This window comes from Crinia signifera, chromosome 19 (genome assembly GCF_055691185.1).
Source record: "Crinia signifera chromosome 19, ASM5569118v1, whole genome shotgun sequence".
In the NCBI taxonomy this organism is placed as follows: domain Eukaryota; kingdom Metazoa; phylum Chordata; class Amphibia; order Anura; family Myobatrachidae; genus Crinia; species Crinia signifera.
This window is the reverse complement of record NC_139226.1, coordinates 107,313,255-107,340,490: the sequence shown is the minus strand read 5'-3', so window position 1 is coordinate 107,340,490 and position 27,236 is coordinate 107,313,255. Positions and strand designations below refer to the sequence as shown.

Below are 27,236 nucleotides of genomic sequence, written 5' to 3'. Positions count from 1 at the left end.
GTGCCAAATTGTGTGTGAGCCTCCCGGGCGGCTCACAGGAGAATTGGGTCGGACTTGTCCTAAGGACAAGTCGGCCTAATGTATGGGGGCCTTTAGAGAATCTGGCCCTATATCTCTCCAAGCGTAGTACATTTCCTATAAATACCCTATGCTCTCCTTTCTTTCGTAATAAAATAATTTTTTATTTTATTTAGGTCAGTGCAGAGTTCTACAATTTTTTTGAGTCATATAAGACTTGGGATGGCCAGTGGTGCAGTCGCCATCGATGGTTGGTTGCCATCGATGGTGATTCTGCATACAGACATCGATAGTTATAAACTATGTGATGGGCAACCATCAGTGGTTAGCCATTCTCTTCGACTGACTGGCCCAAAGGCCAATCAGAATGTGGGGGTGGGGCTTCTGGGTTGTAGGGGGCGGAGCTATGCTCAGTGTCCCAGCACCTTGAAGAAGAAAAAAGAAACATCGTTTCTAATGTGCCATCGATGTGGGGAAACAATCTGGTTCTCCCCCATCGATGGCTAAAGTATTTGACATCAACCATGAACCATTGATAATTTTGAATCATCGATGGTCGATGACCATCCCTACGGTACGGATGGTGTAATGGTTAGCATTACTGCTCACAGCACTGAGGTCATGGGTTCAATACCCACCATGGCCCTAACTGTGCAGAGTTTGTATATTCTCCCTGTGCTTGCATGGGTTTCCTCCGGGCATTCCGGTTTCCTAGCACAATCCAAAAATATACTGGTAGGTTAATTGGCTCCCAAAAAATGAACCCTAGAATGTCTGTGTGTACATGTGGTAGGGAATATACATTGTAAGCTCCACTGGGGCAGGGACTGATGTGAATGGTCAAATATTCTCTGTAAAGTGCTGCGGAATCTGTGTGCGCTATATAAGAAACTGCTAATAAATAAATAAAAGACACAGCAGAGTTGTAGCTCACACACACACACACACACACACACTTTGATCTGTTCAACACACATTCCAAGACACTTCAGCTTAAGGAGGCTGCAAAGGGGTTCTGTGAACTAGGACCGCAGTCAGCAGTGACTGGAGAGAGCGAGGGCTGCCTAGGCATGAGGGAATATAAGAGTCGGTGCAGTTTGAGATGGTATGACAAAGATAGAAATCAGAGTGTCACTTACCCATAGAAGTGCAGTGTAGATGGGGTAGCCAATCAGGTGTAGAAGGGGTGGTAGCTTAGGTGGAGATATATAAGAGGTAGTCAGATGATCCATCTTCCTCTTGAGTCTGGATTCCCACCCTCCCTCCCTTGTGCTGACCTACCACATGGCCTTTCGGCCGTCACCCAAATTTGGCTCTCATCAATTTTAATATTAATTGGCGGGAGGGCGCTCTCGATCAGCAGTCCAGTTTGAAGTACAGGTGGTCACTGTGAGGTATTGCCACCCTCTGCCAGGAAGGCTGGTGAGTTCTGCCCCCGAGGGGGGACGCAGGACACTTTTAGAACTGTCCTCATTAGGCCCTAGGAGGGGCGGCAAGACAGTCACAGCGCAGGCTGGCTTTGAATTCAATGGGGGCGGTTCCTCGCCCTAGTTACAAGTTGGGGCGTTGTAGTCGCCGCCATTGCTAACTTTATGACTGGCTGGTCGTCAAGCGCTCTCTAGGCCATCCCTTTCAATAGGGTCATACCACAATAAATACCCTTTACCTTTTTAAACTTATGCAGTGGTTGTCCGTGTCGTTATTTCAGGTCACGTGTCCGTGTGAGTTATTTCAGGTCATGTGTCCGTGTGATTTACTGCTAGGGGTAATCAAGGTTTAAGTTGAAAGAAAAGGTTCATCTCAATAATGCATTAGACGCCTTATAGAAAATCTCCATGAAATGAGTGGAGAGAGCTCTGTCCTACTTCAGCAGCCCCATCAGTCTTATGTTTTTGGTGCCCCACTGACAGCTGGAGCTCACCAGGCAGTGCCTCCAATGGCTGTGGGAAATATGACTCTCTTGTGCAAACAATGGTTTTCCATGCTCCTCTAGAGACCAACAACTAGCACCAAACCAGACAGGAGCTGTGTTTAGTTTCCAAATTATGACAAACACTCAATATACTGTAATGCAGATGTATTCTCCATACTAAAGGACTGTAATGAGCGGTCTCTGTATTTTTTTTAAAGCCTGTTTTTTCATAAAATTAGGTGGGATATTTCTGCATAATTTATGAATAGTTGCTATGTACTAAAGTCTTTGCAGTTCATTGTTATGTTCACTTTTCTCTCTTTAGGAAATCGCTAAAAGGTTGCAACAACTGGAGGAGGAGGAACTGCAGAGGAATGCGCAAGAGCGGTCCCGGGGAGGTAAGGAAGATCTGGTATTGGCATGGTGCCTGAGGGTCTTCTCTGTAGAACTCATTACTAAACTATGTGCCACCTGCATTCGGCTGTCCGCAATCACTAGTGCGCGGGAGGATGCTGCTCATTAACCAGTGCACCATTGACTCACTGGAATGTCCGTCTGGTTTGAAAAACCAATTAGCCAACGTTGGAAGCTAGCAAATCTCCAAATAACCATTAGAATTTTGCACCACATGAGACTATGTAGGGCAGTGTTTAAATCAACCTGTGGCTGGAAAAGCCGTAATCAAGTCGGGTTACTTTTGGAACATGTAATCTGTAACTGGAGTAGGCATAGATGACCGTGGAGTCATTAATTCCATACACACCAGGTCTGCTCTGCACCAGTGCGTAACCAATCCCACAAATGCCTATAGTTCTGTAAAGCATTAGCATCATCTTCATTCACTGTCCGAAAGCCCCAGTGCATAGGGGAGAGTGGGTGTGATGATATGCCGGGTAGTTTCGTTGGTGGTAGCACATGCGCCTCTGCTGGAGAGAACCTGGAATAATGGAAGTCCTCCATTGCTCCAGAAGGAAGCTGGCCAACCTGTTACTGGGGATGCCGGATGTTGGTTGGTTGTGTGTGTGATGATTGTATATGTACAGGCATATATGCATACTATAATCTTTTAATGTAAAGTACTGGGGTGTTTTGAATGTATCCTCCCCACAGGGGAGAAAGATAGGTTGGCACCAAATGTGTAGTACATATATATATATATATATGCACAATGCCTTCACAGAAGGCAACACAGACTTTCGCAGAAAGGAGCAGCGCATGTGATAAAATTAGATGTGAATGGACAATAAAGTTGGGGTGCTCGCGCTCAGCGCAAGCCCCAGAGCAGCCCGCCTAAACAGAGATTATAAATAAAGGAGAGCCGTTAGTGCAGGGAGTTGAATTCCCCTCAGCTTGGTGTTAAGACTAGCGCGGTGCTGACAGGCAGTTCTCCTCAGGAGATTTGGTCCGGCAGAGCTACGCAGCATAGTAGCAGCAGACAGCAGTGCTGGAGAAGAGGTGGAAAAAAGGCTGAGACGCTTACCAGGAGAGAGCGATTGAACAGCGCTAGTCAGGCAGGATTAAGCGCTGACTGGCGGCGGGGCTCCGGCAGCTTCTCCACAAGACCCGGCACTTTGATTCGGGAAGCAGGCGGCATCGTCGTGAGGAGGCGGGCGGAGTCGTCATCATAGGAGGCGGAGATGAGGCGGCAACAGGGGCGGTGATCGATCAGGCCCTGCAGTAGAGGAAAAGAAGGACAAGGGGAGTGGTGAGTGTTTCCCCAGCCCTGTCCAGCTGGAGGCCGTCCTCAGCCTTCCCCTAAGCATATAGCATCGCCTCCGTCCAGCCCACTATCCCATATGTGGAAAGCATAAATCTACAGCGCAGATACTGTAGTTACAGCAGTGCTCCGGCCAGTTATAGCCCCCTGCAATACGCTTCCCCTCAGTAACAGGATACAGAAAAGCACAGGCAAAGGCATATCAAGGGAGACTGATAAATGTCTTAAGCTCAGCAGGCTGTATAGCGAGAGACATAGCATTACCCACTTCTACTAGCACATATCAGACATTACCCAGCGCTGCAGTCAGTACTGTAACCAGAGAAATTAGTTATTGAACTGCCTGAAGTTGAATCAGTGTATTTGACACTAGCACAGTATGAGTCTGCAGAGACATTACAGCTGAGACAGTGAAAGCAAGGAAGTGAGAATTCCATTCCTTCCAAGGGAGCAGACTAGCTAACCTATTGCCTCACAACCCACTTCCACCATAAATTAGTTACCTGATAATAAGAAGCTTGGTTGCAGCGTATGCTGAGATAGACTACTGCACAGAGTGACAGCAAGTCACATCTACACTGTTGCATTCTACAGCCGATGATAGCAGTGTACTAGTGATATAGACTGCCAATAAGTTACAAGTTAGAGATTGTGAAGTTGTAACAGCCCAAATACAGCACTACAATTCGCTTGCATCGACCTTTATAGTCTCACGGCTAAACCCGGCTATCAAAAAGTCAGGGGACGCCTTGAAGGGACATAGCAACATCATTAGTGGCGCAAGGGAGCTACATTCTATCCGCACGAGACAGGGAGCGCTTCCTAGCATACAGTGAAGAAAGTATATAATCCACACCAGGGGCTAAACCCGGCTTTCGTTGGGCCAGGGGACGCCTCCAACAGGACCTTCAGAGTAGGAGATACAGAGTTACCTCGACAAGAATAGGAAAAGTCAGTGCAGGAAATAACAGCCAACTCACCTCTACACATATTATAGTCTGTGTTCAGCGGATCAATATAAAAGGAGAACAGTTCAACTTAAAAAAACATTTCATATAACGGTTTAGTCACGTCTAGACAATTCTAAGCTCTATATAAGTATATCTTATTGCGCAATAAGCCATAAATACTTGGTCTGTGTGTTATTGCATACCACACCTACAGTGTAGAATAACTAAGTGTTGTTGAATTTACCATTGTTATTCCTAGCGTCAAAGGTAGGATATATGTTATGTTTATTGTGAGAGCCTGACAAGCGAGGAAGTCAAGTGGAGAACAGCCAGGTTCCGGTTTAATAAAATTTGCATTGAAATGGTAGTGTATTTCATGTGATTACTCCTGTGAGAGAAAAGTTACACTGTAATATTGTTGATTTCACTTATTGCTATAACGTATAATAAAAAGAACAAACCAGTTTTGGAAACCTACGTGTAATCCTTGAAGAAGAAGAAACCATCTACATATTTACCTGGGAAATACGTTAAGGGATTTCACAATTGGCGTCCACGAACAGGATACGAAGGAAAAATGTCAAATCCGCAAACTCCTGCGTCAACATCCGGAAAAAGGTTCCTACCAACAATAAACCCTTCACCTAACAGTAAAATAAACGCTACAAGAGAAGGAGATGCAACGGATACAGTAAGTTCTACTATGCGTAAACCGGCATCGATAACCATGCCCTATTACTTTGGGGCACCCTGGCTTCCCACTTATACTGGAGACAGCAAGACAACTGAAACCAATGCGTTCCGCGACTTTAGGGAACAAATTGAGACCATGTTCCAGGTATACAAATTAGATGAAGACCAACAAGTGGAGATTCTTTTGGCTCAACTGAAGGGGTTTGCGAAAAGAGAAGTGAAGTCGTGGCCGGAAAGCCAAAAGAAATCGGCAAAGGACATATTGGACAAGTTGGCAAAGGAGTTCGATGAGAAGACTCTGTCCGAACTTAAAACACTGTTTTATTCCAGGAAACAACAGCCGCATGAAACACTTCGAGAATATGCTGTAGTATTACAAGAGGCCTTCCGGGATATAAAGTTGTGTGCCCCAAAAGAACCGATTGAAGAAGACGAGACCTTAACCAACCAATTCCTAGACGGAATTTATGATGTGAATACCAAAGGACAATTAAAAATGTTACATCGGCAAGAAGCACCCATCAGCTTTTCAAACTTCAAGGAACTGATCAGAAAAGTGTTAGGCGATAAACCCAAAAAGGAAAACGTAATTGTACCTGTTGAAACCACTCTTCAGCAAATTCAATCCACCGCCTCTAAAGATCCTATCGCAGAAATAAAAGGGCAAATGGCCGAATTAACTCAAGGGATGACTGAGCTGTGTCGAGAGTTGAAAACATTGAAAGAAGCTCAGGCACCCCCGAGAGCATGGCGGATGGGGAGGGAACCACCCTATGGTAGTGCAGGGCGAGGAACTTCGTGGAGCTCTAGACGACTACCTACAGATCAATTCGACGAGCAAGGAAGACCTATATGCCGGCGTTGCCAGAGAAGTGGGCATATAGAGAGAAATTGCCGTAGCTCCGCCCCTTTAAACGAAGAAATCCCGAGGGCAGGGACCAACCGTCGGGAGATTCCTCAGTAGAAGGTCCCACCTCGCAAGAATGGACACCGAAATTCGTGGGGTGTTGTCCCATCATCGAAATTAAAATAAATGGAGTCAACTTACACGCGTTGTTAGATACTGGGTCACAAGTGACCACCATCCAATGGGACAAATTTACTCAACACTGGCGAGAAGATAACATCATAACTCCACCACCGCCTTGGCTGACACTATTGGCAAGCAATGGGCAAAGTATCGAATGTTGTGGATATTGGGAGGCTGAGATTGAAATAGGACGAGCTCGACTTCTCAATCAGGGATGCTTGATTACAGCCGTCAAAGATCAATGGCTACCCCCCATCGTTATTGGCATGAATGTCCTAAAGAATTGCCCAGAAGAATTGATTGATGCTTTAAAACAAGAATTGTCTACTCGAAATCTCCCCGAACGACGATCGGTACAACAGACCATCCGATTCCTTCAGAGTCAACAGAGATTTGCTGACAAGAGAGGGGAGATAGGAACTGTTCGCAGTGCTGAAAGACGAAACATCATATTACCCCCAAATTCAGAGCATCTGATTTGGTGCAAGACCAAAGTTGGCCCACGAGGACGAGATTACGATGCTGTTGTGGAGAGAAATAAGGACACTTGGACTGAGCCATTCGTTGTAGCCCGGGCCCTGGTCACCGTTGTGCAAGGAAAAGTTCCTGTACGACTCCTGAATCCGCACAATTACCCCGTCAAGGTGGCTCGCTTTCAAACCATTGCGCAGATTTATGAAGCAAATTTCCAAGATATCCTAGATGTAAGCACCATTGCCGTTCAACAGACTGTCACCGATCAGAAAGAAACAAAAGTCAATGGCCAGGAGGAGTGGTGGAGAAGTTTACAGATTGGAGAACCTGATACCCCAGAAGAAGAGAAAGTGGGAGTACTACGGCTAGTCCTGAAGAATGAGGAGGCTTTCAGTAAACACGCGGCCGATTTTGGTAAAGTAGAAGGGGTTCAACACTACATCCCTACTGGAACTGCTTCCCCGATAAAAGAAAGGCATCGTCCGATACCGCCTGCTCTATATCAACCAGTGAAGCAGATGATAGAAGACATGAAAGCTTCTAAGGTGATTCGGGATAGTCACAGCCCGTGGGCTGCGCCGATAGTCCTTGTTCGGAAGAAGAATGGAGAACTCCGCTTTTGCGTCGATTATCGAAAATTAAATGCAGTGACTCATCGAGATGCCTACCCTCTCCCCCGAATAGAGGAATCCTTAGCTGCCCTAAAATCGGCTGTATACTTCTTAACTTTAGACCTGACGAGTGGTTACTGGCAAGTGCCAGTTGCCCAGGAGGATGTTGAAAAGACGGCTTTTACAACTCCCATGGGTTTATTTGAATTTTTGCAGATGCCCTTCGGACTCATGAATGCCCCAGCCACTTTCCAAAGGGTGATGGAGTACTGTTTAGGATCCAGAAATTTCGACATCTTACTGTTGTATCTAGACGACATCATCGTGTTTTCCCATACTTACGAAGAACACCTTCAGCATTTAGAAGAAGTTTTCCAACGGCTGGCCAAATATGGTTTTAAGCTTAAACCTTCTAAATGCCACCTCCTTAAGGCCAGCGTCCAGTATCTAGGCCACATTGTGAGTTCCGAAGGGATTACAGCAGACCCAGAAAAAATCAGAGCAGTTCAAGACTGGCCCACCCCGGTGACTGTTAAAGATGTCCGACGGTTTCTGGGATTTGTAGGATATTACATGAGATTCGTGGCCGGATTTGCGAAAATTGCCGCCCCTCTTCACGACCTGTTAAGGGGTATACCGGGGAAGGAAATCCGAGGAAATACCCGAGTCAGATGGGACGATCGACAGGAAGATGCCTTTCAACGGCTGAAGCAGGCTCTCATCGACGCCCCCTTACTGGCATATCCAAATTATGACTCACCCTTTAAAGTATATACGGATGCCAGCAATCAAGGGTTAGGTGCTGTCCTAGCACAAGACCAAAACGGCAAAGAAAGAGTAATAGCCTACGCCAGCAGGAGTCTGAAGAAATCCGAAAGAAACGATCAAAATTACAGCGCGTTCAAGTTGGAGCTATTGGCTTTAATATGGGCGGTGACAGAAAAATTTAAAGACTATTTAGCCGCCACCCCATGCACCATATATACTGACCACAATCCTCTGGCACATCTACAGACTGCCCGACTTGGAGCGCTAGAACAGAGGTGGGTCTCCCGCTTAGAGAACTTCCAATATAAGATCAAATTCAGAAGCGGGAAGAAGAATTCAAATGCGGATGCCCTTTCAAGATTGCCCCAGGAAGTGGAACCGGAAGAGGAAGATTCATGGGAAGATGTCGAGATACCCTTATTTGGCCCACAGCCCATTAAACAACGAACGGTTGTCCTCCGTGGGGCAGAAGTTATCCTGTCAGCCGTCCAAGGGGGTGCATCCAGTCATCAAGATTTAAATTGGAAGGAGTTGCAAAGTAAATGTTCTATGCTCCAACAATTAAAACACTTCCTGATGTCACAAAGAATTCCCAGCCGGGAAGAACGGCAAAGACTTCCGACTGAGTTGGTCCAATTGCTGAGGTACCGAGACAGACTAAGCTTCATCAATGGAGTCCTGGTTAAAAGCAATATAGATCCCTGCACCCATGACCATCTTAACCAGATACTTGTCCCCACGGAACAGCGGACTCAAGTGTTACAAGCTTACCATGACAAAACTGGACATTTCGGGGTCAAGAAAACCGAGAGTGCCATTAGAAAACATTTCTTCTGGGTAGGGCTTCATACAGATGTTGAAAAGTGGATCGAAAGGTGTCCTGCTTGTGCAGTTAAGGCCCATGTGCAGCCCGGACAGAAAGCCGCATTACAGCCCATTCGAAGTACCTTCCCACTCGAGATAGTAACTTTGGATCACGTCAAGTTGGGGCCCAGTGATGCCGGTTACCAGTATGCCTTAATGATGATGGATCACTACACAAAATTTATGGTGACCGTGCCCGTCCATGATCTGACTGCAAAAGCCATGGCAGAGGCCTTTATGAAGAATTTTGTTAGACCCTACGGGTTTCCAGAACAGATCCTCACTGATCAAGGTTCAGCATTCGAGGCGCAATTATTCCAAGAACTATGCAAAACGTATGGGTGTAGAAAGATCAGAACTACGCCCTATCACCCACAATGCAATGGGCTTTGCGAGAGAGCGAACCAGACTTTACTGGGAATGATCCGGGGCTTGTCCATAGCTCAACGGTTAACCTGGCCTTCATTATTGCCCGAACTTACCTTTGTGTACAATAATCTTGAGCATGCTTCAACGGGACATACTCCTTACTACTTGCTCTTTGGGCGAAAAGGCAAACTACCAGCGGACTTGGAGCTCAATGCTCTTACTGAACTTTCGAATCCTGCCCAAACTGACTGGGTGTTGGAGCACAAACAAAGAATTGATCTTGCTGCCGAAGCTGTCGTCAGGAGAATGGGGGAAGTTCACTATCGCCAAGAAAGAGATTATAATCAGAATGCCAGAGCAGAACCGCTAAAAGTAGGAGACCGAGTTCTGAAGAAAAAGCAACACCGGAACAGTAAATTGGACCCTATCTGGGAGAGTACTCCATACCAAGTGGTTCTCTTACCTTCAACAGAGACTGTAGTGTATGGAATTGTGAAAGAGGGAGAAGAAAATAGTGATGTGAAGATGATCCATCGGAATAACCTGAAAATCTATAAGGCTCAGCCAGAACAAGACTCCTCCGAGACAGATCAACCCGGAATAGAGGACCTTCAGCCGAACTTGGAAGACTTTTTGCGCGATCCTATGGACTTGTTACTTCTCATGAACGGCTCTGTGCCACCTTGCGGAGTTCGCAGGGTAACGTCGCATCAGTCAAGTGATGACAGAGCGTCAGAACTCCTTCAGCTGCCTGAACCGGCTTCGTTTCATGAGAAAGTTGAACTAGAGCAAAGACCAGGAAGGCCGGTCAGAAGTACTCGGGGGGTAAAACCCCTCCGCTTCAGAGACTGAACATAAATGTTCAAATAAAGCATGATTTCTGATACAAATGTAAACTTTCTGACTCCAAAAACATGTGATGATTTGCAATGTTAGAAATATAGATATGTAATATATTGTTGTTTATAAATTTATAAAGTTCATTGCCTGAGGACATGCAATGTTTTACCGGGGAAAAATGTGATGATTGTATATGTACAGGCATATATGCATACTATAATCTTTTAATGTAAAGTACTGGGGTGTTTTGAATGTATCCTCCCCACAGGGGAGAAAGATAGGTTGGCACCAAATGTGTAGTACATATATATATATATATGCACAATGCCTTCACCGAAGGCAACACAGACTTTCGCAGAAAGGAGCAGCGCATGTGATAAAATTAGATGTGAATGGACAATAAAGTTGGGGTGCTCGCGCTCAGCGCAAGCCCCAGAGCAGCCCGCCTAAACAGAGATTATAAATAAAGGAGAGCCGTTAGTGCAGGGAGTTGAATTCCCCTCAGCTTGGTGTTAAGACTAGCGCGGTGCTGACAGGCAGTTCTCCTCAGGAGATTTGGTCCGGCAGAGCTACGCAGCATAGTAGCAGCAGACAGCAGTGCTGGAGAAGAGGTGGAAAAAAGGCTGAGACGCTTACCAGGAGAGAGCGATTGAACAGCGCTAGTCAGGCAGGATTAAGCGCTGACTGGCGGCGGGGCTCCGGCAGCTTCTCCACAAGACCCGGCACTTTGATTCGGGAAGCGGGCGGCATCGTCGTGAGGAGGCGGGCGGAGTCGTCATCATAGGAGGCGGAGATGAGGCGGCAACAGGGGCGGTGATCGATCAGGCCCTGCAGTAGAGGAAAAGAAGGACAAGGGGAGTGGTGAGTGTTTCCCCAGCCCTGTCCAGCTGGAGGCCGTCCTCAGCCTTCCCCTAAGCATATAGCATCGCCTCCGTCCAGCCCACTATCCCATATGTGGAAAGCATAAATCTACAGCGCAGATACTGTAGTTACAGCAGTGCTCCGGCCAGTTATAGCCCCCTGCAATACGCTTCCCCTCAGTAACAGGATACAGAAAAGCACAGGCAAAGGCATATCAAGGGAGACTGATAAATGTCTTAAGCTCAGCAGGCTGTATAGCGAGAGACATAGCATTACCCACTTCTACTAGCACATATCAGACATTACCCAGCGCTGCAGTCAGTACTGTAACCAGAGAAATTAGTTATTGAACTGCCTGAAGTTGAATCAGTGTATTTGACACTAGCACAGTATGAGTCTGCAGAGACATTACAGCTGAGACAGTGAAAGCAAGGAAGTGAGAATTCCATTCCTTCCAAGGGAGCAGACTAGCTAACCTATTGCCTCACAACCCACTTCCACCATAAATTAGTTACCTGATAATAAGAAGCTTGGTTGCAGCGTATGCTGAGATAGACTACTGCACAGAGTGACAGCAAGTCACATCTACACTGTTGCATTCTACAGCCGATGATAGCAGTGTACTAGTGATATAGACTGCCAATAAGTTACAAGTTAGAGATTGTGAAGTTGTAACAGCCCAAATACAGCACTACAATTCGCTTGCATCGACCTTTATAGTCTCACGGCTAAACCCGGCTATCAAAAAGTCAGGGGACGCCTTGAAGGGACATAGCAACATCATTAGTGGCGCAAGGGAGCTACATTCTATCCGCACGAGACAGGGAGCGCTTCCTAGCATACAGTGAAGAAAGTATATAATCCACACCAGGGGCTAAACCCGGCTTTCGTTGGGCCAGGGGACGCCTCCAACAGGACCTTCAGAGTAGGAGATACAGAGTTACCTCGACAAGAATAGGAAAAGTCAGTGCAGGAAATAACAGCCAACTCACCTCTACACATATTATAGTCTGTGTTCAGCGGATCAATATAAAAGGAGAACAGTTCAACTTAAAAAAACATTTCATATAACGGTTTAGTCACGTCTAGACAATTCTAAGCTCTATATAAGTATATCTTATTGCGCAATAAGCCATAAATACTTGGTCTGTGTGTTATTGCATACCACACCTACAGTGTAGAATAACTAAGTGTTGTTGAATTTACCATTGTTATTCCTAGCGTCAAAGGTAGGATATATGTTATGTTTATTGTGAGAGCCTGACAAGCGAGGAAGTCAAGTGGAGAACAGCCAGGTTCCGGTTTAATAAAATTTGCATTGAAATGGTAGTGTATTTCATGTGATTACTCCTGTGAGAGAAAAGTTACACTGTAATATTGTTGATTTCACTTATTGCTATAACGTATAATAAAAAGAACAAACCAGTTTTGGAAACCTACGTGTAATCCTTGAAGAAGAAGAAACCATCTACATATTTACCTGGGAAATACGTTAAGGGATTTCACATGTGCCCTAGTGCTGCTGTCGGTTTTGGCACTTGGTTATCTATTCCTATGCTGCTGGAATCTTGTATTCAGTGTATACTATGAAGGACAGCACCTCCCGAAGATTCTTTCCAATGGGTTTCAGAGGAAACTGGACACCTGTCTTGTTGCCGAATGGTTGCGTGATCCACTTGCCGCTCTGCCGTTACCATGGTTACTGTATCCATGCTTTGTCCTAGCATTCTGTACTAACACCTGACATTTCTACATGCTGTATAGGCATAGCAAGAAAGTGTAGAGGAGGAAAGCCGGGATTTGAAGTCTTAAGGTGCCCATAAACGTTACAATTATTGTATACAATATCTCATCGCATCATGGTTTTGCAATGAGATGAGATCTAGTACAAAAAGTATGTGCAGCACATACTTTTTGACTGCTAGTGGCCAACCGCGGTATTGTCTCACCCAATCCCAGTTGATCCGTTAATCCGAATCCGCGGATGATGTTTGTTGGTGTATATAACATCTCCCAGCCAATGGCATCTTATTAGCAGAAATGACCAGATCACATCTAACTGGGTCACATGGAGCTAGATGTGTGGTCAGGGTCACACAGACATATTTTACATATATAAGAGACTAGTAAACCCGCTCGAAGCAAATGTATCGAAAGCTAATCTGCTACCTCGTGATTGCCTCTGTGTTTGTTCATGTGAGAGAAAAATATGTAGTTTTACCCGCTGCCAACAAATGGCAGTGTTTCTGAGACAAACAATAGACATAGATAAATAGATACATAGATAGATACATATAATTGCAAACTCCCAAGCCTTTTGAAGGTGAAGTAGTTAATTTAGTGGCCGTTAGTCAAAGCTTTGTACCCGGCATTATAACTTTACACATGATTATAAATTATATAGTATGTGTAAAGTTATAATGTTTTCTCTGATCTTGGTCGTGACTAAACCAAAGCTGTTTCAAAGACATTCCTGGCCAATCAGGTGCTTCCCCCTGCTGTTATATTGGGTAAAGGTGTTGTCCCTTAACTTATATTGACTGGAGACGTCTGGAAAAAAATATCTCGGTAATAGAAGAAAACCATGGCAACTCTACTGAATGGTGATCTCCGCAAGCTGAGTAGGGGATCCAGTTGATCTGTCGATGGTAAAATAGTAGACACTAAATAGGTGGACCACTATTGGTCCAACACACCAATAAGGTTGACACAAGCAAAGGTCAACATGAAAAATGTCGACATGAGGGTTTTTTTTTTTTTTCATATTTTTTTTTTGTGGAACAGACTAATAGTACTGTATGCTGAGCGCAGCAAGACTCCGTGACTGAAGCATGGCAAATACAGTGAGTCATGTGAGGGACACCAGTACGGTGTCCATGTCGGCAGATTATGGCAGACTTTTATACCAATAATAAAAAAAAACGTGTCGTCCTTTTGTCATTGTTGACCTAAGGCATGTTTTGTGTGTGTCACCATATTCACCGTTGATTCAATCTATTGAGTATCGACCTTAATTTTGTCGTCCTAATGACTTACACCTGCAGTTGCTGACTTTGGAATGCATGAGTTTCCAACCCTTATGACCAGATTCTTGTTTTCCGTGCCTGTGATGCCTAATCCATTGCACAGCTGACTCACCTACTTTAAATGCTTTTCTATGTAGTCAGACCTGTTCTTTCACAGGCATTGCTCAATGAAATAAGGGCCCTGCCGTGCTTCTAGCAGTGGTGCGTGTTGTGTGCTTGTGCTTACTAACCCCGGCTTTGTGTTGTTGCATGTATAAACAAGAACACAGCAGCCTGGAGCAGCAATACCTGACATCTTTGGACAGTGAGGAGGAGGAAGGCTTCCCTTTCCGCAGTGATAGCTCAAAGCATCCCAATGCCGCAGAGTATAGGCGAGGACAGAGAAGCTCAGAGAGGGAACCCAGCTCAATGCATCCGGAGGAACTTGCTGGCAGAATGAATTCCAACCGCATATCTTTTGGCCAAGTCTTTTATGACAGTAACGGCGCTAAAAATTCCAAACCGCCAGAGCCGTGGAAAGAGGCGCAGTTTCATTACAGGAACCCAAGAAGCTCGCTGGAGCGAAGCCCGTGTCATCCAAGTGGTACCGAGTTGCCGCCTGGCCAGGATAGGGAATTGGGTCTAAAAGAAGAGAAAGTAAGGGTCCATAAAGATAAGCATGGACGGCATCACTCAGATCGGTGCCGACACTCCAGCTCCGACAGCGACGACTGCCCTGAACAGGGCGCCAGGGACAAGAGGAGCCGCCGATCACAGTGGAACCAAAATCGAGATCCCAGCCACCATCGGCCATCCAATAATCCTTCCTGTAGGATATCCAGTCACGTTTTGAGAACAGGTACTGAGAACATTCCGGTAGATCACAGGTTCACAACCTCGGTCCTCAGGACCCCACATGGTGCAGGTTTTGCAGGTGAAATCATTAGCTCCACCTGTGGATCTTTTAAAATGTGTCAGTGAGTAATGAGTGCACCTGTGCACCAGCCGGGTGACCTGGAAATGTGAACTGTGTGGGGTCCTGAGGAGTGAGTAGAATTTACATGTATGTGTTGGCAGAGGTGCACAGGCCTAGTCACACAATGTTGAATATTGACCTTTCTAATCCTGTATCCTAGAGTTGGAGTGTAACCCTCAAAGTTTTATGGTACTTCCTTTGTGTTTCCAGCATATCTAATGTGGCAGCTCCTACCTGATGTAGTTACTTATACAGCAACACTGTAGTTGTATTACTGTCTGTTTCAAAGCACATAAAGCCTTACTATAAGCTAGACTTGCCTGGAAAGTGGAAGGTGTGCTAGAGAACGTGATGACAACTGCGGCTCTGCAAGTACCAGCATACTCGTTGGATAGTAGGGCATGCTGAGACTTGTAGTGCTGCTAAAGTAAGAGCACCTGTGTCTCCCCATGCTAGATGTGAATGGAATTCATGTCTTTTTAAAAGGTATCGGCTCTGCAAGGTTTTTTACTTGATGCCCTTGTATCCATACAGTATTTTTGTCACTCACCTTCATAAATGTAATATTTGTTTTAATGCCAACTAATTCCATCTATTTAGTTATTTCAATGCTACTTAATTGACTAAACAAAAGGGCAAAACAAAGGTATTGAAAATTCGGAATACCTCCATGAATAGCAGAATGTCCTAATTACGAGCATCCATATGAGAACAGAGGATACATAACTTTCTGGGCAGGGCAGGAATTCCTGGCAGTTAGAATCCTAACGGTCAGGATGCTGACACCTACGTACAGACAGTGAAAGGGCCAGATGTATCCAGCTTCAAAAGTGATGAAATGGAGAGTGATAAACAACCAGCCAATAAGCTCGTACCTGCCATGTCACAGTATGGGTTTGAAAAATGACAGGTAGTAGCTGATTGGCTGCATGTTTATCACTCCTTGAAGCTTGATACATCTGGCTCAAAATCCTGACTGATCCCAGTAAGTATTTTTCCAAACCACCAACCAGCCCATTCTACATCCTAACCCTCAACCGCCTCTCTCTCCCTAGTGCCTAACCCCCACTACTCTGATCCGGCCATTGGCATGACTGCAACAAGGATATCCTATCACTGGGCATTGAGTGGCATTGTATGTGCCAGGGAGCCTGGTGGTTTGTTGCCAGGTATTGCATGCGAGGCTGCATGGGATACCACAGCCAAGTGTATGGCCACCTTTTAGAGTTCTAACTTTCTAGTGATGAAATGCATATACTGTAACACATATAGGTGTAGGAGAGCTGATTTCTAGGTTATGCTACAGTATATACACCGCGGACTATTGGGCCAATGCTTTACCTTATAACTGTCCCTTATAACAGCGATGACAACCGCCATTCAGTCCTACATAGTGGTAACCTGACTGCTTACAGAATGGAGAACTGATCATGCGCCAGTCAGCTCCAAACTACTGTTACGGGGTTGGTTTTGAAAAATGACAGTTAGAGATTATGGTCTGCTGCGTTCTTACCGGCCACGTGATTGTCTCCAGGCTTAATGCATCGACCCCACTGTGCAGAATTAGTAGGTTAAACATTTGCTGTTTATATAGCTGATTATGCTACGCTCAAGGAGGCTCCATTACTCTCTTGTCTGTACAATATGGGGCCCCTTTGTTTGTATAGGTGTGGCTCATCTATTGCATTTGTCTGATCAGGAGAGGAGACCAGGCCGAGCTTTGGCATAGAACCGCTGGAGTGGAAGATGGCCGACCTGGACGTCCGGAGCGCCGACCAGCTCTTAAAGGATGAGGAATTAGCTCGTCGGCTCCAAGAAGAGGAGGAGAAACGCATCGTAAGTCTCCCAACGTTCTCCATGTCACGCAAATGACTCCTGTCAATGGCTGTTGTTTTTAAGTAGTTCCTAGCCATGAATGGTCAACAAACGTTCCTCTATTTTAAACCGGGGGGAGGACGATCACATGGTTCCAGCTCACACTGTTTTCACAATAGAAGAAACCGTAACAATTCTTCTACTCCATGTCTTCTGCAGGCTAAGCTGAAAGGTCCCAGTCAGCACGAGGACTTCCGGGCGGCTCAGGTGGCACAAGATGAGGTAAGAACACATTAATGTGTCAGATATTGTCAGTGACTGGGTGACTATGGGGCATTTACATGTAGACTAAATCTTGTGCAGCTGGTTTGAGGGCAACTGGTGCCTGTGCAGAGTTGGCCGTTGTTTAAATGGACATCTGTTACCACAAGGTTATGGACAGAGGGGTAGTGTGGAACCATGGCACCCGGGGCAAACTCATGTCACGCCTGAGCCCCTTCCCCCTCTTTTTGCCCTCCCTAAATGCCCCCCAGTAGTGCCATTTACACACACATAATTTTCCCAGTAGAACCATTCACTCATAATGCCCCCAATGCCTCACACATTATGCCTTAGTAATAATAATCATGGTGTCCCTGGAATCCATACAGTAGATAATTGGCTTATAAAATCATATAAAAAAATCTTGAGGTCTAGAGGAAGAACTTCCTAACCTGTATATATTCCTAGCTGTGGCATTGGGTGATCTCCTAAAGCCAGGCATGGCCAACACCACCAAGGCTGGAGCACTGATCCTGCTAGAGTCTTCCTTAAGGCGTTCAGTGTTCTTCTACCCTTGCGCTTAGCACAGCTGGAACCTGGCGTAATGGTCACACCACCTCTCTTGCTTCACTTTAGGAGATTGCAAAGTACATCCAACGACAGGAACTGAGAGCCCATCGGAGATCCGAGGATCTGGATCTGCCCGAGGACAGCGATGATGATGATGATGGTGGCAGCATTTGTAGCTTCACTGAGCGGAGGAGCATAGGAATGAAGGCAAGCTTACAGTAATCATCCTGAAGACTGAAATCATTCGATAGTCGAATTTCCCAGTCGCAACTTAGTCAGTCGAGACAGCTGTCTTTTTTTTTTTTTCTATGGACGTGGCCTAAAATGGGGCAGGCGCTGAAGTGTGCCACCTGCCCCCGAGCAGTCATTGACTCTCCTGGGGGAACACCCAGCATTTTCAATCGGATGCCCAAAAAATGCTGAAGGCGTTCACACAGGGGGCCTGCCCATGCGCATGTTTGCGCATGTGCAGACCCGCACCATTGGAAACGTGGCCAAATTCAGCCCCCCGCCTTTCAAACCTGAATCGGGCCCTGGAATGAACTGCATGACATTGTGTAAGTCCAATTGTAGCGGTTGCCCACAGTCAGCAGCTCTGCGGCCGGCTATCCTGAGTTACCAGAAGTAGCTGCATTGTCGTTTCCTCTAAAGCCTTTCTCTCTGAGGGCAGTTACATACGAGATGTGGTGAGAACTGCTAGTTTTTAAGCAACCACAATCGGGTCATACATTGATCAAGCTCTCAGCAAGTCACCACTCCTGAGGAAAGGCAACGCTTTAGCTGGTATAACCTTTATTATCTCACTAGGAGTAACTTTTTACTGTAGTAATGCTTATTAACCCCTTGTGACCCCCGTTGTTGTTGTTATTTTATTTATAAGGAGCCATAAGTGTTTCGCAGCGCGGTACAAAGGAACGGTACAGGGAGACAAACGTAACATTACAATAGATAAATAACAAAAATAAAGTAAAGGTAAAAAGAGCGTCACCGTTCAATACACATTAGAGCTTAATTGTAAGTAGTGAGGACTTGATCAACGTACTACTAGGGGCTGGTATGGGAGAGCTGTGAGTGACATGTGAAGAGAAGAGGGCTTTGACAACAGGAGGGAAGAGGGCCCTGCTCTGAGGAGCTTACAATCTAGTACAACCTACAATCCTGTACAACCTACGTATCCTTCCCCCAGGTATAGATCATTAGGTCACCAGCATGTTGGTCGACACTATTAGGTTGACATGCAGGAAGGTCAACAGGGTCATTAGGTCGAAATGGGGGTAGGTCGATAGCCAAAAGGTTGGCATGGGGTTTTCAAAAAAAATATTTTGACCCGAATGTCGACATAGTCGACATGGACACTGAAACTTCCCCTCGCATGGCTTGCTGCGCTCACCTTGCTTCGATCACGGTGCCTTTTTATTCTACCACCACGCCTGTCGGCACATGTCGGCTTAAAAAATGTGAAAAAAACCATGCCGACCTTTTGACTGTCGACCTAATAACCCTGTCGACCTTCCTGTGAGTCGACCATCATGCTGGTGACCCAATGACCGTATGCCCCCCACCACACCACCCCCCCCCCCCACCACACCCCCAAAAAATCTCTATATATTTTGGTAATTTCATTTTACATAAAGGATTGTAGCTCATACACAAAAACATTGCGATTCATTCTGATTCAGTATTTTGATATATTTAGTGTCTGCCGGAAAATTTTCATTGTATTTCCAAACATTTAAATGTCAATCATCACAATACGGTGATAATGGTTTTTTTTCATAAGGGCGAGTGAACTGGACTAGGGATCATAAAGGGTTAAATAAGAGATCCATTCACATCATGTGTAGCAAACAGTACAGTATATCTCTATTTGTCCTTTGTGGCATGTTTCAAATAAAATAGATTGTTCTAATTGGAATAGGCGAATAATTCTGATCTTCTTTAGAGCAGGTTTTATAGATGCAGCTCTCACGGGACTGTTGTCTGATCCCCTTAGAATGACGTGCCTTCTTGTAACCAAGGACGGTTGGACTCGGAAGGTCTTGCTTCGCCTATTGACTGTCGCCCAACTGAGAAAATGGAATTGTCTACAGTGGAAGGAGGTCCTGACCAGACCAAGTAAGGTGCCATGCCCTGTTGTCATAAGGGAATTGCAGACATGTGGTTATTCCAGGTATGTCACCTGTCCTATTCATTGACTGGGGAACCTAATAAAACTGAAACACGGACAGGGCTAAAATTAAAATAATTAGCCATTTCTGGCATCAAAGGAGTAATGAACAAAGACATTCCAACATGTGCAAGTAAGCTGGTGGCTGTTATACTGTTGCCGGGCATCATCGGAACACACGCACCCAGCCGTCATTCTGCATTCTGGGCTCTACGTGATCACTAGCTTGGCACAACTGTAGAGATAAAAATCTCTACAGGTTAATTATCCCCGGCAGGGATTCTTAGTGAGCAAGACCAGGGTCACATTGTCGTCGCCCCCCCCCCCCCCCCCCAGCAGGGATTCTTAACAAGCAAGGCCAGGGTCACATTGTCGCCCCGCGCAGCAGGGATTCTTAACAAGCAAGGCCAGGGTCACATTGTCCCCCCGCCCAGCAGGGATTCTTAACAAGCAAAGACAGGGTCACATTCTCCCCCCACCCAGCAGGGATTCTTAGCAAGCAAGGCCAGGGTCACATTGTCCCCCCGCTCCCAGCAGGGATTCCTAGCAAGCAAGGCCAGGGTCACATTGTCCCCCAACCCAGTAGGGATTCTTAGCAAGCAAGGCCAGGGTCACATTGTCCCCCCGCTCCCAGCAGGGATTCTTAACAAGCAAGGCCAGGGTCACATTGTCTCCCCGCTCCCAGCAGGGATTCTTAGCAAGCAAGGCCAGGGTCACATTCTCCCCCCACCCAGCAGGGATTCTTAGCAAGCAAGGCCAGGGTCACATTGTCCCCCCGCTCCCAGCAGGGATTCCTAGCAAGCAAGGCCAGGGTCACATTGTCCCCCAACCCAGTAGGGATTCTTAGCAAGCAAGGCCAGGGTCACATTGTCCCCCCGCTCCCAGCAGGGATTCTTAACAAGCAAGGCCAGGGTCACATTGTCTCCCCGCTCCCAGCAGGGATTCTTAGCAAGCAAGGCCAGGGTCACATTGTCCCCCCACCCAGCAGGAATTCTTAACAAGCAAGGCCAGGGTCACATTGTCCCCCAACCCAGTAGGGATTCTTAGCAAGCAAGGCCAGGGTCACATTGTTTCCCCAGCAGGGATTCTTAGCGGCCAAGGTCACATTGTCCCCCCTGCAGGGCTTCTTAGCGAGCAAGGCCAGGACATTGTCGTTGTACCCACCCCTCCACCCCATGCAGGGATTCTTAGCGAGCAAGGCCAGGTCCACATTGTCCAGTGTAATTTTTAAAACATTGGGGAACTTTTCTACCCAATCTTTCAGGTAGTTATTTGAAAGGGAGGAGCCCCAACCAATAAGGCTTTAGCTAGCATTTCCAGTCTCTATCTCCCCCACCTTTTGCATTGGCTTTTAATGGGTCCAAATGTGTTCTATGCATAAGGCTGGCGTAATGGGCATACATCATTGATTTGTGTGGGTAAAGTCAGTTGGACCTGCTCTGTCTAGCTGTTCTCCGTGCGTCTTACACTTACGATCGCTGCCTTTTTTCACCTTGCAGATAAATGGCTGAAACCCAGTTATACTGAAGGAGTATAATAGTCGTGTTTTCACTACTAGATTAAATAGGATTGTAAATGCTTGTGAGCACGCGCCTAACACTTTTTTTATGAGCTTTTGTAAGCCGGTAAAAAGCTTATAAAGTTTGGGGGTCACACCCAGCCAATCAAAAATGGTTTTCTATAAATCTCTCAGATAAATGTAATTCTGGCTAGTCCCTGTTTATTTTTTTATTCTTTTATTTTATTTATTTATGGCTTACAGAACTGCTTTTGTAGCTTCCCTATTGGCCACCTTGTGTCAGGTGTACATCTAGTGGTCGCCTAACCCTACTCTCTCTCTGTAGACCCCATATCCTGTTCTCTGTTCTGTATACGCACCCAGGTGTAAGCGTCTACCACTTGTTTCCAGCGGTGACTGCTCAGATCTTCTTTACCAAACAATAGTCTGTTCTTCTGCGTTTATTAGGCACAATTCGTTCTTGTGAGAAAAATGTTCTAAAAATAACCTGTTGGACCCACGCGTTGTGCCAGTATCACTCACCGTGGAAATGCTGACTACTGCGCGCCACCCAAACTGGGTTCAATGGAAATCTCTGCATTGTTCTTCCATTCAGGTTTTTTTTTTTAAAGATTAAGTAATAATAATTTATCGGTAACATTTATATAAGAAACACTAAGGAGACATTTATGAAAACGGTGTCGCACACGTGTGTCCTTACAGGGTGCATGGTTTATAAATGCATATGTAATGGTTTTAAGGCCCCCATACACCTGAACAAGATTGTACCCAATCTCGAAGGGTTGGAAGATGGATTGCATGCAGATTGTGTGCACACAATCGTGCAATGTGTGGCCCCATGGGTTGAATACTTGGTCATCTGATTGGACGTGCTGCACATCTGGTCAATCGTGATTGGTGCCAGATTGCATATGTTTTTAAGTCGTTCAACGGGCTTGCCACACCACCGCCTTCCGCCACACTCCTGGCAACCAATCAGCATTGAAGTAACATTTTATCATTTGCATATGAATACATTTATAGAGAACAACTGCTTGGTTGCCATGGGCAACTTATCCACTGGCTCACTGCCCTCTTTTATCACTGCTTCATGCATCCACTAGGGATGGCCATCGATGCAGTCACCATCGATGGTTGCCAGGCATCGATAGTAACAAACTATGTTATGGATGGTTTTAGCTATCAATGGTCATCCCTTTTCTTTGACTGACTGGCCTGTGCTCCATGTCCTGTCACCTTGGGGGGGGGGGGGGGGTACACAAACAATAATTGGTACTGGTGTGACATCGATGAAGGGAAACCATCTGGTTCTCCCCCATCTATGGCAAAATTATTTGACATCGGCCATAAACCATAGATAATTTAATTCGATGGCCACCCCCCTTCCATCTACCTCTTTGGAACACAGCACTGGTCGGATGTAGAATGCACTTGTTACGGGCAGCACAACAGCAATACGCCTTATTTCAGTATAATTTCTCAGTAGATATTGGGAATGTCAGTGGATCAACCAGATGATACATTGCCTTATTATCTGTATATCACAATTACCTATTTTGGTTGTGGCTCTGTTTGTAATGTTGCCCATTTCTTTATATATTACTTTACAGGCTCCGGTCGCCCAGGAATATCGCAGAGGAGCTCGACCCCACGTTCAAATCCAAGGATTCTCCTACAGAAGTGTTTGCAGTCTGCCAGCAAGGTACACGGTGCTGGTGTCCTCCCTACTGCCCAGCTCTTCATGCTATTAGCTGTTATTGGAGTAGTGATGCTACTTATAATACAACAGCATAAATGTGTTGAAAAAAGGGTGGGTTGTGCAGCGCTGCACAACCCACCCTTTTTTCTCCACCCTTTTTTCTCCACATTTACCTGTGGGATCTGACTAATCCCCAGTGCAGCAGCTTCTTGAGGTCAAACAGCCCTGGCAAGCGCTCTCTACAGTTTTTACTGTTTTTTTCTTTTAGCATAAATGTGTTGGCTGAGGCTATGACGCGCTTTCATCTACTCCCACAACATAAAGTTGCCTACTTCCAAGCTACACTGTCCTTTCTTTCTTACATCCCCACGAGGCGCCTGCCGCCGGTCCCCCTCGCCACTCCAAATGGGCAGCGTCTCTCTGAAGCGAAGACGGGCAGGGAGACTCTGCCCAGCCGCCGTGATACTGGGGTGCGCGTGCGTGTGAGCCGCACGCACTTCCCAGTCTCTATCGCCAGCGCAAGGGATCTGGAGAGCACCGGCCAAGGATGGCTGACGCTCCATCTGTAGAGCATACTTCTCCCCTAAACAATGTCACTTGATGGGAACACTACCTCTGAGTGCCCAAAATGTCACTCTTGTGTCGCTGATCTATACCATTGTTTTTGGACTTGCACCCATATTCAAACTTTTTGAAACTCCCTACATACATACGCTACCTCTTCTTTAAAACTTTCCTTTCCTTTCAACTCAATGATTCTTGGGCGTTATTCGTATATGCTGCGATCCAATCTTCTGTCCCCAAACATGATAAAAAAAACTCCTTGTAATTCTGTCAGTAGTCGGTAGGAAAGCCATCCTACAGCAGTGGATACACCCTTCGGCCACCTCCTAGATTACTTTTCTTATTTACCATGGACTGGCTGGAGGCATCGCCTCACAAAGAATCTATGACCTCAGTCCTGTTTAAATGTTGAGACAGGTATATTCTTACCTTGCCCCTTAAGACTAAAATGGCGATCCGAGCATGCTTCCAGTCTACCTCATGGTATAATCTACAACTTTTTGTTGATGTTTATTTGGAAAATTCGAAAATGGTAGATTGCTCCTCACTTAATACCACTGTTTAATGTCCTTTTCATCTGTACACTTTGTAATTTATGAGGATCCATAAAACATCAGGCCCCACCCCAACTAGATAGACTTCCCCCTGTCCCTGGAACGTTGGGTATACAGTATATCTTCTGGTATATGCACTTATGTATTGCCACTGGCAAAAGCCCTTTAAGAGAAGAGGAGGCCTATGTGCAGGCTTTGATTGGGCCCCCTTCTCTCAGGTGGTGCAGTAGCTTCTGGCATTGTGCCAGTCTACTGTGTATGTGCAGGTTTGTGGCGGCCATTTTCCCACTGGACTGGATAACAGCAGGGGCTATCCAATCAGATTCTGATTGCTCTGGAACTTCTACTGGAAGTCATTGGTGTATAAAAGTCCCAAGCAATTTTTGAGTGTTGATCATTCTGATGTCTGGAATATTGATATGGATATGTAGGGATTGAGATGGGCGACGCACGTTCCTAGATTTACCTTATTAAGTTTTCCTAATATATAACCTATTGTCTTCACCACCCATGCCCAGACTGATTTCTCTTTTTAAATTTCAGCTTGGTCTTTCGGTCACTTTTTTTGCTGCTTTGTTTAAAAATTGGGATGGAGTATTATTTTCCCCCCTCTTTCAGAAACCGCCAAAGACACATTAAACAGCTCTAAAAAAAAAAGTGCTGGTATTGGGGAGCATGCCTTGTGTAGCACAGCTTTGCACTGCATGTTAGCTATTCCTATTGTGACTTTATGTAATTATATGTACAGAGTTGCAAATTGACCCCTTCTAATGTGTGTTAGCTAGGAGACTGCAAGTCTATTGCTCAGGCTCCTGGCATCTAGAATAATACATGATTAAAGAGTAATTCTTCTCAAACCGATTTTTATAGATTAATACCAGAGTGTTATTGGGCAAGATAGCATGTTATGCAGATGTACTGTGTAATATTACACTGCTTGCTAATATATAGACTTGGAGATATAATAATGGCAAACAGTGGGTTTATTTAAAGCTTTGTCAGTAATGTTATGCTTATTATTTTACAGATGTACATTGGTCGGCTTTCTTCCTGTTTAATTTATTGTTTATGTGAATGAACCAATAACCATTTAATTATACCTTTTTGTATTTTTTATTTAGAGTTTCCAGTTTCAGCCCAGACCCAGCCTGTCCCAGTTGACGGATTTTATGATTACATGGACGATGGCACAGAGCCAATATTTATACCACCAACAAAAAGGCAGTCTGAGAAATTGGGACGCAGTAAACCCAAAGACAAGAAGGAGGGATGCAAGCAACAGTGACTTCAGTATTGTTTTTTTTTTTATTGTTTTTTTTTTTTTTTAGCAGTCATCCTATTTGCCAAATTTTTGTGTTCAGTGTCAATTCATCGTTGTGGACTATCTTCAACGTGCGTCAACACAAGTGGTATTAACTCATTCAGGGATGAAGACGATAATCTGATATTCTGCATTCAGGTGCCTTAGGCATTCCTTTGACTATAGAGAATGGCTGTTTTAATAATATAGTGCCGAACCTCTCCGTTTGGCTATGAAGAAGCACATTTTAGCAACCTACTGTCCTGTCTATTAGAACAATATAATTACTAGCTGTGTTCTATAAAATCTGCATATGACAAGCATTGTGGCTTATTCATCTGAACCATCATGTACGTGATATATATTTTTCTTTTTCCAGACTACAATTAAAATGAATATAAATTCTGAAAATGCATTAATCTTCAGAGGTGATTTGCATTACATTAGAAGTATGATTTTTTTTTTTTAGGTTTTTTTTTTTTTTTTTTTTTTTAAATCTCATACGGTTATCACTAGTTTTGCCTATTTAATTTTGTTCAGTTTTACGAACTATGTTTATGGAACTTGAATTACAAAAAATGCAGTGTTTTGATAGGAGTACAATATTTTTTTAAACCTTTTGCACTGATATTTGTTTTTGTTTTGTTTCTTTTTGTTTTACTTTAATACTTTCTGGTGCTTTTGTGTATAGATCTCATATGCCTTTAGAACTTTACTTTGAAAGAATTTTTTTTTTTTTTTCTAAATATAAAAATACAAGCGGTAATATTTGTATTTGTTGTCCCTTCTTTTGATTTATTAATAGCCTTTTTATTATATAGGATTGTGTACTAAAACTGTAAAGCTGGGTACACACTGGGCGATATTTTCTCAACGAAATGGACAGTACCAGTATAGTTTACGATTTCATGTGCATATCATTTAGTGTGTCCATTCAATATTGTTAACGATGTACGTGGCTGTCATTTGTACATGCAGCTCAATCTGACAATATCGCAATAATGTACGGGGGCGGGGAAGGGTGACGTCTTTGTTCGATATAGTCAATGATACCTGTCAGTGGGTATGCACTATATCATTCTCCTGCAGCACCGTCTATATCGGTGGCCACGGGACTCGCCCAGTGTGTACCTAACATAACATTGTTCCTCATCTATCTGGGGGGGTTTCAAGTGTGCATTGGCAGCCACTAGATGGCGTCTGACTGAGCAATTCAAGTGTTGCTCCGATCAAGCACACAGCCATATCTGCTGATATTATGGTTATGCAGATCAATCATTCTAGAAAAATGCTTGCTTGAAACTTTTACTATGGGCAACATCTCCACTTTAGAAAACTTGATGCCTCTCTCCCTGTCACTTTACTCCTCGACACTGGTGCAGATAGTGGCATTGTTACACATTTAGTTCATATACGTAGTTAAAATTAATATGTGGAACCCAGACCCACTGAGGGGTAGATGGAAGAAGCATTGCTATGGGTGTCAGTGATGCTGATACTGCTTTTTCCACATGTATGAAGAAGTGTGCTCAGTGATAGCACCCCTGCCTACATCAGCGCTGCTCTCTACACGATACAGTCGTGCTGCGATGTGCAGCCAATGTATGAACGTCAGTAGCGCCGACATCTGCAGCTATCGATGCTGCAAACTGATTTTTCAAGTAATAATAAATGTCTTATTGTTGCAATGTGCAGCCAT

General features: G+C 45.0%; 1 protein-coding gene across 2 annotated transcripts in view; it reads left to right on the top strand.

Moving 5' to 3' along the window:
• The window catches only part of LOC146042852 (uncharacterized), a 94,294-nt gene extending 68,342 nt beyond the window's left edge, over positions 1 to 25,952 (top strand). For both annotated transcript variants that reach the window (XM_083163109.1, XM_083163110.1), the window contains exons 6-13: positions 2,256 to 2,328; positions 14,396 to 14,971; positions 16,788 to 16,924; positions 17,123 to 17,185; positions 17,801 to 17,941; positions 19,728 to 19,849; positions 23,031 to 23,122; positions 25,359 to 25,952. In XM_083163109.1, coding sequence (XP_083019235.1) covers positions 2,256 to 2,328; positions 14,396 to 14,971; positions 16,788 to 16,924; positions 17,123 to 17,185; positions 17,801 to 17,941; positions 19,728 to 19,849; positions 23,031 to 23,122; positions 25,359 to 25,522 — 1,368 coding nt within the window. In that variant the 3' untranslated portion in view covers positions 25,523 to 25,952. The remainder of the gene's footprint in view (positions 1 to 2,255; positions 2,329 to 14,395; positions 14,972 to 16,787; positions 16,925 to 17,122; positions 17,186 to 17,800; positions 17,942 to 19,727; positions 19,850 to 23,030; positions 23,123 to 25,358) is intronic.
• Positions 25,953 to 27,236: the final 1,284 nt, after the last annotated feature.